This window comes from Trifolium pratense, linkage group LG5 (genome assembly GCF_020283565.1).
Source record: "Trifolium pratense cultivar HEN17-A07 linkage group LG5, ARS_RC_1.1, whole genome shotgun sequence".
In the NCBI taxonomy this organism is placed as follows: domain Eukaryota; kingdom Viridiplantae; phylum Streptophyta; class Magnoliopsida; order Fabales; family Fabaceae; genus Trifolium; species Trifolium pratense.
In genome coordinates this window covers 22,431,001-22,443,263 of record NC_060063.1, presented here as the reverse complement: position 1 = coordinate 22,443,263, position 12,263 = coordinate 22,431,001, and the positions used below count along the sequence as shown (strand labels likewise).

The following is a 12,263-nucleotide window of genomic DNA, read 5'->3' as shown; positions in this document are numbered from 1 at the left end:
AGTCTTTATAAACAAAGTAAAGGTGTGAGACTTTTTCCCAATCTAAGTTAGAAAACAAAAATGATGACTTGCCTAATAAACCGACAAGAAAAAGATAAGCATTGAATTTTTTTAGGTGGAAGCCTAAGGCTGCTGAATATATTTTATTTAGATTAGTTATATATAAAATAATACAAATTAATTGTGAAGTATGGTCATCAAGATGTATATATATACACATCATTTGTATGAGATGTCAATCCATTGCCTTGTAGGGCAAAATCCTTCTTTCATTCATTCATAACTTGCAACATGGCTTCTTTGGCCACTCCACTATTTCTATTGGGATTATTCACAATAAACCTTATTCCCATGGCAGGTTTGGTCTAGATGATAATTTTCTACCATTTTCATTAGTTTTATAAGAATTAATTTATTTGATTTTTTCAATATATTTATTTGTTAGTTAGTCATATATGCCTATATATATTAGTAAGATCTTACCATTTAGAAACTTGTATATTTGAGTTTAATTTGTATATTGTTCATGCAAAATCACAATATGTGCGACTTTAGAAATAATATGATTAAATATTTTTAATAATTTTCCGATTATAACTTATTGACGGTGTAATTAACAAAAATTTACACATACATATTTTTAAAATTTGAATTTGTTTTAAAACCAATATAAAAATATTCAATGACATGTGCGGGGGGAGCACCCGTCGAGCGGGTATTGTGCAGCTGACATGCTGATATAAGTGGCTATCTCAACCTCGATATCTATAGGCTCTTAATTTATCAAAACAAAAAAAAATTGAATTATGGATACATATTAAACTAAATCCTGCAATATCGAGCTGTTTACTTTTTTATTCTTCTTTTTTTTGTCAAGTAACCGTAATTAGAAATTTTACCCATAAGATGAATAAATGGGATGACCGTGATTTGAAATCAAACTCCCTACATATATATAATGCAATGTCTCTATCAACTGAGCTAAGCTCACTTTTTCTTCCATTTTACTATCAATGTTTTATTTCTCTTTTCGTTTGTTTTTCTTTTATTTTTTTATTGTTTTCTTTAATAGTGTTAAGAGTCCCACATCGGTTGCGAGATGACCTGAACATGTGTTTATATATTAGAGACAATCATCACCTTACAAGCCGGATTTGTAGGGTTGAATTATGCCCAATACCCATTTCTAAGAAATAGCAAGTTTTTTTTTCTTTCTTTTCTTTCTTTAATAGCAAGTTGATCGGGGCATTATCATTCATTTTGCTAGCGGATATTACAAAATATCCTATCAACAAAATTTCATGATTAATTAATTTTCAATCTTAATCAGTGATGGTGGCCGGTTTTCTATAATTTGATTATATACTATATATACATTGCTTAATACGACTCAATTATAGCATATGGTTGAGTAGATTCGTGTTAAATTAATCATGATGATCTCTTATAAGAAAAACTTATCATGTTCATATAAATAAAATGTGTATCGAAAAATTTACCATAAAAATATAGTTAACATGTCTTTTTATTGTACCAGATGCTCAAATAGGCGTATGTTATGGTAGAGATTGAAGTCAAACAATTTTAATAATTTAATTGTTATGGAGTACAACTTACAATTGATTGACACCGTAAAAAATCATACATGTGACGTTTAATATATTTAAAATATCATTATTACTAGTACATAGGTGACACGTTGACAATGATGTGAATAAGTAGAGAATTTCAAGTTTAGAATTTCAATTTTTACATATTGAAATGTGTTTACGAACTTAATTATGTCCATGGAGATTTTCAAACCCTAATATTGATTATTAGAATATATATATCTATATAATTTGCGTAAGAAAATATATTGACTCTGAAAATAAGTGAACGCTTCAGTACACATTTTATTTAGACATGTATCAGTACACTACTGACGTGTATTTAATAGGTCTACAAATAGTAATTAATATAGAAAAATTAATAAGCATCATTTATGAACTTATCACAATTGTCAATATCATCAGCAAATGTATCGGTACACATTAAATAAAATGTGTACCGAAGAATTTAGCATGAAAATATAGTTAACATGCCTTTTTATTGTACCAGATGCTCAAATAGGTGTATGTTATGGTATGATGGGAAACAATTTACCACCAGCAAATGAAGTAATAGACCTCTATAAAGCAAATAACATCAAGAGAATGAGACTATATGATCCTAATCAAAATGCTCTAAATGCATTAAGAAATTCAGGCATTGAAGTCCTTCTTGGTGTGCCAAATTCTGATCTTCAAAGCTTAGCTACAAATGCTGATAATGCACGTCAATGGGTACAAAAAAATGTATTGAATTTTTGGCCTAGTGTGAAATTCAAGATAATTGCAGTTGGTAATGAAGTGAGTCCAGTTGGAGGGTCAGCCCAATATGTTTTACCTGCCACCCAAAACATATATCAAGCAATAAGAGCACAAGGTCTTCATGATCAAATCAAGGTTTCAACTGCTATTGACACCACCCTTATTGGAACCTCTTTCCCACCATCTAAAGGTTCTTTCAGGGGTGATGTGAGGTCATACCTAGACCCTATTATAGGGTACTTGGTATATGCAGGTGCACCGTTACTTGTCAATATTTATCCCTATTTTAGTTATGCAGGTAACCCGCGTGACATATCACTTCCTTATGCTCTTTTTACCTCCCCGAATGTTATGGTACAAGATGGTCAATATGGGTACCAAAATTTGTTTGATGCTATGTTGGATTCAGTGTTTGCAGCCTTAGATAACACCGGGATTGGTTGGGTGAATATTGTTGTATCTGAGACCGGTTGGCCCTCGGACGGAGGGGCTGGTACTTCATATGATAATGCGCGTATTTACCTCGATAATTTGATTCGTCATGTTGGTAAGGGTACTCCAAGAAGGCCTTGGGCTGTAGACACTTATATTTTTGCTATGTTTGATGAAAATCAAAAGAGTCCTGAATTGGAGAAACATTTTGGAGTATTTTATCCCAATAAACAAAAGAAGTACCCATTTGGATTTGGAGGAGAAAGAAAAATTGCGGATGGTACCTTCAATGCAACAACTTCTCTTAAGAGTGACATGTAAGAGGTTTTCAAGGTTTGAGTTATTTTATGTGTAAAATAAGAGAATATCTCGTTTCCTTTTTGGATGTAAAAGGATTGGAATTAATATTGAAGCTTGTATTACATATCTATCTATATTATTTATTTGAGTTGGTAAATAAACTTCTATCATTCTCATGAAAGGATATCATGCCAAGTAAAACATTTTTTCAACCAACGAGAAAATCACAATTTCTGTGCAATATTGATTTCGATACATACATTTTTAAACTTTCTAAGAGTTTGATGGTCGTTTTTTGCGAGTGCACAGAATCCCTACCAAGTAATAAAGTGATAAGGGATTGTGCCAAAATTACTAGTTTCGCTTAGGAATTTAGAAGGTAAATTGGTTTGCATTCGCTTTGTTGGTTTGACAGAGTTTTGCAAGTAAAAAGTAAAGAACAATAATTTAAATGACAGAGAAATAAATAGCAATTAAAATAGATAGGTGTGTGAGTAGACACACGGGGTGGTTAAATGTTTCGAATTCTTCCCTTACTTCTGTTTGGTAACCGACGTTATACTTTACTTCATTATTAGTTATTATTCGACGGATTAATTTCTATTAAAACAAGTTCAGTTTTACCTTTCCTTATTTCTATTGCAATTTGAATAAAGTTTAATCAACGGTTGATAGGTTTCCCCTGGTTTTATAGTATCCTCACCTTTAACAAGTTCAGCCTTTAAAAAGGTGTCCTTACCTTTAACAAGTTCAACGTTTGACAAGTTCTCTCTACCTTGATTGATTAACCCTAAACATGCAGAATTTAATTAAGCGTAAATCTTAATCCTACCCCCTTCCTCAGGTACTAAATTTAATGGTCTCATGTTGATCGGTTGATTTGTCTTTAGATTCAACCCTATTAGTCTGTTGTCACGAGATCAGCTAATTCTTATGGGTTTGTTCTATAACGTGATCAAGATTAAGAACAAAGAATTAAAGCAAGACAATTATAGAAAATAACTTAATAACAATCAAATATAAACTTGTTCGAACCAAATTACATGTCTCAAGTAGAGCTGTCAAAATGGGCTAGCCCGAATGGGTCGGCCCGCCAAGCCCGATTTTTTCCCAGGCTCGGGCATTGAAAATCCTAGCCCGAATTATTTCCGGAATTTTTAGCCCGGCCCGACAAAGCCCGATTAAAATATGTGCTGGCCCGAATGGGCCACGGGCGGCCCACAAACCCGAAAAAATTAAAATATAAATATAAATAATTTGTTTTGGATGATAATTAGTTTGTAATATAAATTATAAAACACCGTCTGTTACTTAAGTAGCAGACGAGTAAAAATAGGGCACCCAAGAAACTCGTAGGTAGCGGATGAGTAAAAATAGGACGCGCGAGAAACTCGTACGTAGTGGATGAAAAAAAATAGGGCGCGCGAGAAACTCGTACGTAGCGGATGAGTAAAAGTAGGGCGCGCGAGAAAGTCGTAGGTAGCGGATGAGTAAAAATAGGACGCGCGAGAAACTCGTACGTAGTGGATGAAAAAAAATAGGGCTCGCGAGAAACTCGTACGTAGCGGATGAGTAAAAATAGGGCGCGCGAGAAAGTCGTAGGTAGCGGATGAGTAAAAATATGACGCACGAGAAACTCGTAAGTAGCGGATGCGTAAAAAAAGGGCGCGAGAAACTCGTAGGTAGTGGATGAGTAAAAATAGGGCGCGCGAGAAACTCGTACGTAGTGGATGACTAAAAATAGGGCGCGCGAGAAAATCGTACTTAGCGGAAGAGTAAAAATAGGGCGCGCGAGAAAGTCGTAGGTAGCGGATGAGTAAAAATATGACGCGCGAGAAACTCGTAGGTAGTGGATGAGTAAAAATATGGCGCGCAAGAAACTCGTAGATAGGGGATGAGTAAAAATACGGCGCGCGAGAATTATTAATGCTATTTACATGGTTAAGTTTGAGCACTAAAAGTAAAAAAAAAATTTAAAATAAACCGGGCCGGCCCGACTCCCGTACCGGGCCGGGCTCGGGCACTAATTTTGGTAGCCGGTTTTTTATCTGGGCTTTTTAGCCCGGCCCGACAAAGCCCGGAGCCCGACCGGGCCGCCCGTTTTGACAGCTCTAGTCTCAAGCATACATAAGGGAGTTCATCTACTCCACATAACTTAGGAAAATAAAATTACAAAGACAATAAAAGAAAGGAACCTTGTTGCCTCAGAGTTCCTTGGCCCTCCTTGCCTCGTCCTTAGAGTTCTCCTAACTCTACTTGAGCTATCACTATTGTTGAGTTATTTTTGAATGAATAATTGTGAAGGAGGAGAGCTCTATTTATAGTTTTTTCGTGGATTTGGGTTTTTCCATCGTACCCATCGTGCGCATCGTACCCACGATGGCTTGCAAATCTGCTCATCGTGGCCACGATGCGATCCATCGCGCTATGATGAATTTATTTGTTTTATTTTTTTAACCGCCTTCTAATCGTGCTGCGATAGTCCTCATCGTGGTCCGATGAATTCTTCAATTTCTTTCTTTTTTGCCCTTTTTTGATGTTTTTTCCACTTTTCTTGCTTCTTGGCCAAGTAACTTCATTTCTCTAGGTTTTTGCTTGCTTTTGGTCTTCAATTGCTACTAAAACTACTCTAAAATAGTACTAAAACATCATATAATTGACTGTCACCAGAGTTCAAGATGATAAAAGTAGGTTAAGTGCTTTCGAATTCCTCCCTTATTCTTGCTGGGTAACTGGCGTTATACCTACTTTACTATTTATTTATTCTTCTGACGATTAATTTCTATTAGATAAGTTCAGTGCTACCATTCCTTATCCTATTGCAACTGAAGAAAGTATAGTCAACCGCTGGTAGTGTCCCCCTTGTTTGTCACGTTTTCTACTTTTAGCAAGTTGTCACGTGTTATCCTACCTTGTTTGTCTAACCGTAATCATGCAGAATTTAACTATGTGTGATTCTTAATCCTACCCCCAACCACAAATACTGAATTTAATGGTCTCATATTGGTTGGTTGTATTGTCTTTAGGTTCGGGCTTATTAGTCTGTTGTCACAGGATCAACTAATTCATATGGGTTCGTTCTATAATGTGATCAATATTAAGAACAAAGCATTAAAACAAGACAATAGTAGATAATAACTGAATAACAATTGAATATAATCTTTTTCGAACCAAATTACATGTCTCGAGCATTCATAAGGTAGTTCATCTACTCGACCTAACCTAAAGGTACTTAGCTACTATTAAGCATATTGAACAACAAAGAAAACATGCATAAAAATAACCTCGCTTCCTTGCGGAGGAAGTTTCGTCTCCCTATGATAGGGGAGAGTCTCCTTCCCTTGAGAGATCATTAGCCCTCCTTGCCCCTCCTCCTTTGCTCCTTAGAGGCTTATAGTTCTATGAACTTCTGAATGAATAATTGTGAAGGAGGGGAGCTCTATTTATAGTTTTTTTTAGCGATTTTGAGGTTTTTCATCATATCCATCATAGCCCATCGTGGCCACGATAATCTCAACGTTGGTATCATCGTGGCTACGATAATCCCAACGTTGGTACGATGAGTCTGTTTCTTTGCTTAGGCAACACGCTGACTTGGTGGTCTTCACTTGGCTAATCACTACTCTATTTCCATCCATCTCTTTATTTTTATCTAATTATCAAGTTGTTCCCTTATCAGTTGTCTTCTTGCAAATTCCCACTATCATCGTCGCACACATACACTACAAGAAAACATCAATTTACCGACGGAAATTACTGGCGGTTTAGGCCCTCTGTAAGTTTCTGGCGGCTTAAGCCCCCAATAAGTATAAAAAACCGCCAAAAACTAAAAAAATATTATTTAAATGATTGTCTTTAAACTTACTGGCGGTCCTGGCCGCCAGAAACTTGCTTTTCTATTAGTGGCGGTCCAGGCCGCCAGAAACTTGATGAAACGAAACAATTACTGGCGGTCATGGCCGTCTATAATTATCTTTTCAATTAGTGAGGGTCCAGGCCGCCACAAAGTATGAGAAAAACCGCCAGTATCATATCAGTTCGCCTTTACAAGTTTTACAAGCTTTAACGTACAACATCCTCTCTCTTGAAAAATTCAAGTTACAATCTCAAAAAATTTCATCTGTTTCAACAACTCAAAATATAAGAGAAGGACCATAAGATGTCAACATAGTTACAATCTCAAAAAATTTCATCTGTTTCAACAACTCAAAAGCCATTTGAGGACATCCTTAGTGCCTGTCGTAAAGATAAAGTGCTAGAAGAACATCACCTGATTTTGATTAATTAAATTGAAGACAATCTTAAACCGAAAGATCTATGGCAAGAAAGGTCAAGAAAGGTACAATCTCAAGAAAGTTCATTATCAATTGTTGAACAATTCAATTGAACATCTTTCAATTTTTTTAACTGCTATTTATTCTGGATCTGGCTGAGAGCTTTACGGTTCCTTTGGATGAAGAAATTTCAATGTGAGGTGAATTGGGTGTTGAATGTGTGTTTGTAAGAAGAGAGAAATGGGCAGCAATGGGAATGGGTGAGGATTGAGAAAAGAGGAGTGAGTTTCCATGGAAGAGCTTCAATGCAGCACCTCAATTTAATGAATAATTAATTTTTTCTTGACAAATCAATGAATAATTAATTAAAATAATAATAATAATAATAATAATAATAATAATAATAATCATCAACTCATGCCAGATTGCCAGTAAGTGTTGCAGACCAGGGATTAATTAATGGCGGTCTTGGCCACCAGGAACTGTTACAGTTGTGAAATGATAGTTGTATGCTTGTGGCGGTCTTGGCCGCCAGTAAATTTCGTCATACTAGTTTCTGACGGTTTTGGCCGCCACAAAACTTACCAACGCCCAATTTATTGGCATTTTAAGGACGCCAGTTGGCCGCCAGTAAATGGTAATTTTGTGGCGGATTTAGTCACTTTTAGAGGGCTTTTGGCCCCCAGTAATTTGATGTTTTCTTGTAGTGATATGGTGGTAATGGAGAGATAGATCTGGAAAGCCGAAGCAGCTTGTGGAGAAGAAACCACTTGTTAAAGGGTGTGTTTAAAGGAGGGTGTTAAAGGGTGTGACCCTATCACTACTTAAAAGATTAATGTTCAACGTGGTCTTAAACAAGGTGATCATCTTACTCCTTTTCTCTATCTTCTGGTTGCGAAAAGGTTTAGGTGGTTAATGACAGTAAATTATATGATGTTTTTAGTATTATTTTAGGGTAGTTTTTAGTAGTATTAATAGAAATTAAAGACCAAATGCAAGCAAAAACCTAGAGAAATGAAGTTAATTGGCCAAGAAGCAAGAAAAGTGGAAAAAATATAAAAATGGAAGAAATTGACAAATTCAACGTACCACACGATGAGCCATCGCAACATGATGAGAAAGGCGGTTTAAAACGAAGAAAATCTGTAACAAATCAATTCATCGTGGCACGATGGGATCTATCGTGGCCACGATGTGTGCGATGAACACGATGGAAAAGCCCAAAAAAACTATAAATAGAGTCCTCCTCCTTCACAATTATTCATTCATAAATATTTAGAGCTATTCCAATATTCAAAGCTCCATGCAGAGTTAGGAAAACTCTAAGGAGGAGGCAATGAGGGCTAAGGAACTCCGAGGGAATAAGGTTCTTTTCTTTTAATTGTCTTTGTTATTTAATTTTTTTAGGTTAAGTCGAGTAGATGAACTCCCTTATGAATGCTTGAGACATGTAATTTGGTTCGATATTCAATTGTTATTTGTTATTATCTATAATTGTCTTGTTTTAATGCTTTAATTATATAATGAACCCATAAGAATTAGCTGATCCCGTGACAACAGGCTAATAGGCCCAAACCTAAAGACAATTCAACCAACCTATATGAGACCATTAAATTCAGTATCTGCGGTTTGGGGGTAGGATTTAGATGTTGGAACAAAATTGGTTCTAAAGCCCCAAGTATAATATATAAGTTTTGATGATAATAATAAGTATTAAATGCGTAATTGATAGTACTAATATTTACTTTAAGTGTGTAGGATCTTATAAGCAAATTCTTATAACTTTTAAGTTCTTAAGAAAAGAAACAAGTTCTGAAAGGTCTTCAGAAGCAAAGATGAATCAACAGGCTCTTTTCCATTCAGAAGACTCTGAAGCAAGCATCTATCAGAGACAAACGCGCGTTAGAGGCTTGTGTCCTTCAGAAGCAAGAAGCCATCAGAAGATGACCAACACATAATGCGTTGATAATTAACTCTCATACCAGATGTTTCAGAGAACGTTGGGATTAAGCTAAAAGGATCTTTCTCTGATTTGGCAAAAGGAAAATAAAAGGAAAATCAAGCTTATCAACCCCATTCTTAGTTTGGAGGAGCGTTGGAGTCAAACTGTATTTGTTTCTCTGTTTGGTACATACACATTCTCAAGAAACAAAGTAGTGGAAACTCATTACCACTTTTGTGTGACATGTTGTTTTCACCACCAAACTGCTCAGTCCAACTTAGCTAGCTACATCATCTTTGTACAACGGTCATTTACAACGGAGCGTATCACTTGTCTATATATACAACACTCCTTTGTGAAGACAAATTAACGAATACGTTCTCAATCATTTGCACACTCACTTTGATATTACAAGCACTCAAGCTTTGAACCTTTGAATCTCATTCACATAAAAAATACTTTGAAGTCGGTATCAACTCATTGTATTTTAGCTCTAAGGTTTCAATTGTGCTTTGTATTATCACAACAAGCTTTAGTTATCTTTAAGATTTAGAAGTATATTGCTTAGTGTTTGAGCATTGTTGAGAAGTCTCTTGCTAGGTGCTTGAGCATTGTGTAGAAGTCTCTCACTGTGTGCTTGAGCATTTATAATCTTGCGTGATTATAGTGGAAATCCCTTGGAAGTGCAAGGGGACTGGACTACTCTCGTTTGTGAGGGGAACCAGTATAAATTGTTTGTGTCTTTTCTCTCTCCCTTGATCTTTTTATCCTTGATATTGTGTTGTGTTGTCCGCTGCATTCAAGAATCAAGCTTAAAGTTGAAAAAGTTTTAGTTTATCTTAAAACACAATTCAACCCCCCTTCTTGTGTTTTCACACATTCTTGAAAACACATCACAATATCATGAAACGGTAAAGATCTTGAAAACACATCATGTTTGGATCTGATGTAACACCAACTGCTAGAGCATCTAAAGTTGTGCCATTCAACTATGACAGTATGAATTCCACTCCACATCACTCTAAAATATAGTGGTAGAAAATCACCTATCTTTAATGGTGATGCTTCTGCTTTTGAATGGTGGAAGGAAAGACTCTACAGTCATATTACTGACATTGATCATGAGTTATGGGATCTTGTTGAGCTAGGAGTAACTTTTCAAAACTTGAATGAAAATGGAAGACTATCTATTACTGACAGAAAGTTACTCTCTACTGCTGATATGAAGATTTACATGAATCATCATAAAGTGAAGGATACAGTTGTTGGAGCTATCAAACATGAAGATTATGTGAGAATAGGAGATAAATCAAGTGCCAAATCTATCATTGATTTTCTATGTGCTACTTATGATGGAAATGAAAAGGTACAAGAAGCAAAAGCAAGTCTCCTGATAAAAAAACATGAACTCTTTACCAAGGAAAAAGATGAAGATATTGAAACCAGGAGTTACACTACCTATGACCATGTTCAGAAGATTATAAGAAGCTTACCTCTAGTGTGGAGACCTAAGATAACTGTTATTGAGGAAGCTCAAAATCTCAAGATTATGAGCCTTGAGGTTCTGATCAGTAATCTCAGAAGCCATGAGATGGTTCTAAACGCTGATGCAGCAACTCAGAAGAAGTTTAAGTCAGTGGCTTTACAACCAACAAAGACTTCTCCTAAAGCTCTTAAGGCTAAGCTTGTTGAATGATAGTGAGACATTCATTATTTTAATAGCATTGAGTTGCCTCCCAAATGAGAAACTCTAACAAATATGATATATACTTTCTACACGATGGCATCGTACTTACACACTTCATCATTTTGATTCCCATAAATATACACGAATATAATTAACGTTGATGAGATAAAATTAGAATTTTATACATTAATAAAACAATACAAATTGTAGAATAATAAATCATAGTATACAAATACTTGTAGATAAAACAAATGCTAGCAAGACAAATATACACCAAGGCACAATATAGCAAACCCAATGTGGAGCCCGAAACCAAATTGCAAAAATAAAATAAAAAAATAGATGTGTAAAATGCCGTAAACATCAAAACAAACTAGAGATGAGCTTGACAAAATTGATTTCATCTCTTGTGGAACGGCGAACACGGTAACAGATGCACTAACCGACAACTTGCTGCAACACAAACAACAAACAAAAAGGCCCTTTCAAACGAAATTTGAACCAAACAAAGCGACAATAACGAAAACCAAATAATTACTGCTAGAAACGGAGAACAACCAACAATGAAAACCTGATGAGCACAAAGATCTAAAACTAAAGAGGAGGTCAAACCGTGACTGATATTGAAACTAAAAACTCAACAAAGGCTGGATAGGAGAAGACAATCCAACTGAACAACTACCACCGCTGGAGGAGAGGTGAGATCTGCTTACGAAAGCATATCCGAAACACCAGATCGAAGCACTCTAGCACATATGCAAGAGAAAACGACCACCGGGATGGTGCCGACGACGGTTGAACGAACCAAAACAGGTTTAGCAACCCCAACGAGGGTCAGAAGGTGGTGCGGCCGTTAGGGGCTAATGCATCACCAATTTGAACTTCTACATGGTGAAAAAAACAGTTGAATTTAAGTGAGGTGAGGATGAATGTTGGTATTGAACGGTGGAGAGTTTAGAGAGAGAGAGAGATGAGAGAACTTTCTGATTTCTCTTTATCCATAGAGGATAGTATTTCATAATAACATAAAAAAAATTTATCAATAAAAATAAAAATACACCAATTCTAAATTTCATAATAACTTGAGATGAGTTAAAATCAAATCAAATATAAATAAAAACCCAAAATAAAAAATCAAATAGAATTAAATAAAATAAACTATATATATATATATATTATATCAAATGATTTTTTTTTTTTGACAAATATATCAAATGATTATCCCTTAACATGTTGCTACTACTTATATTTGTTCGCAAAACCTCCACGGATCTCAT

General features: G+C 35.4%; 1 protein-coding gene and 1 long non-coding RNA gene across 2 annotated transcripts; one reads left to right on the top strand and one right to left on the bottom strand.

Annotated features, from left to right (window-relative positions):
• Positions 1-240: 240 nt before the first annotated feature.
• LOC123885520 (glucan endo-1,3-beta-glucosidase-like) lies at positions 241-3,259 on the top strand. Its single transcript, XM_045934802.1, has 2 exons — positions 241-358; positions 2,101-3,259. Exons 1-2 carry the CDS (start codon positions 292-294, stop codon positions 3,102-3,104), a joined length of 1,071 nt encoding a protein of 356 aa, XP_045790758.1. The 5' UTR covers positions 241-291; the 3' UTR covers positions 3,105-3,259.
• Positions 3,260-11,205: 7,946 nt separating this feature from the next.
• Positions 11,206-11,946, bottom strand: LOC123886386. Its single transcript, XR_006801283.1, has 2 exons — positions 11,599-11,946; positions 11,206-11,439 (listed from the first exon to the last, which is right to left on the bottom strand). It is a non-coding gene; the product is annotated as an uncharacterized LOC123886386 (long non-coding RNA).
• Between the last annotated feature and the right edge of the window lie 317 nt (positions 11,947-12,263).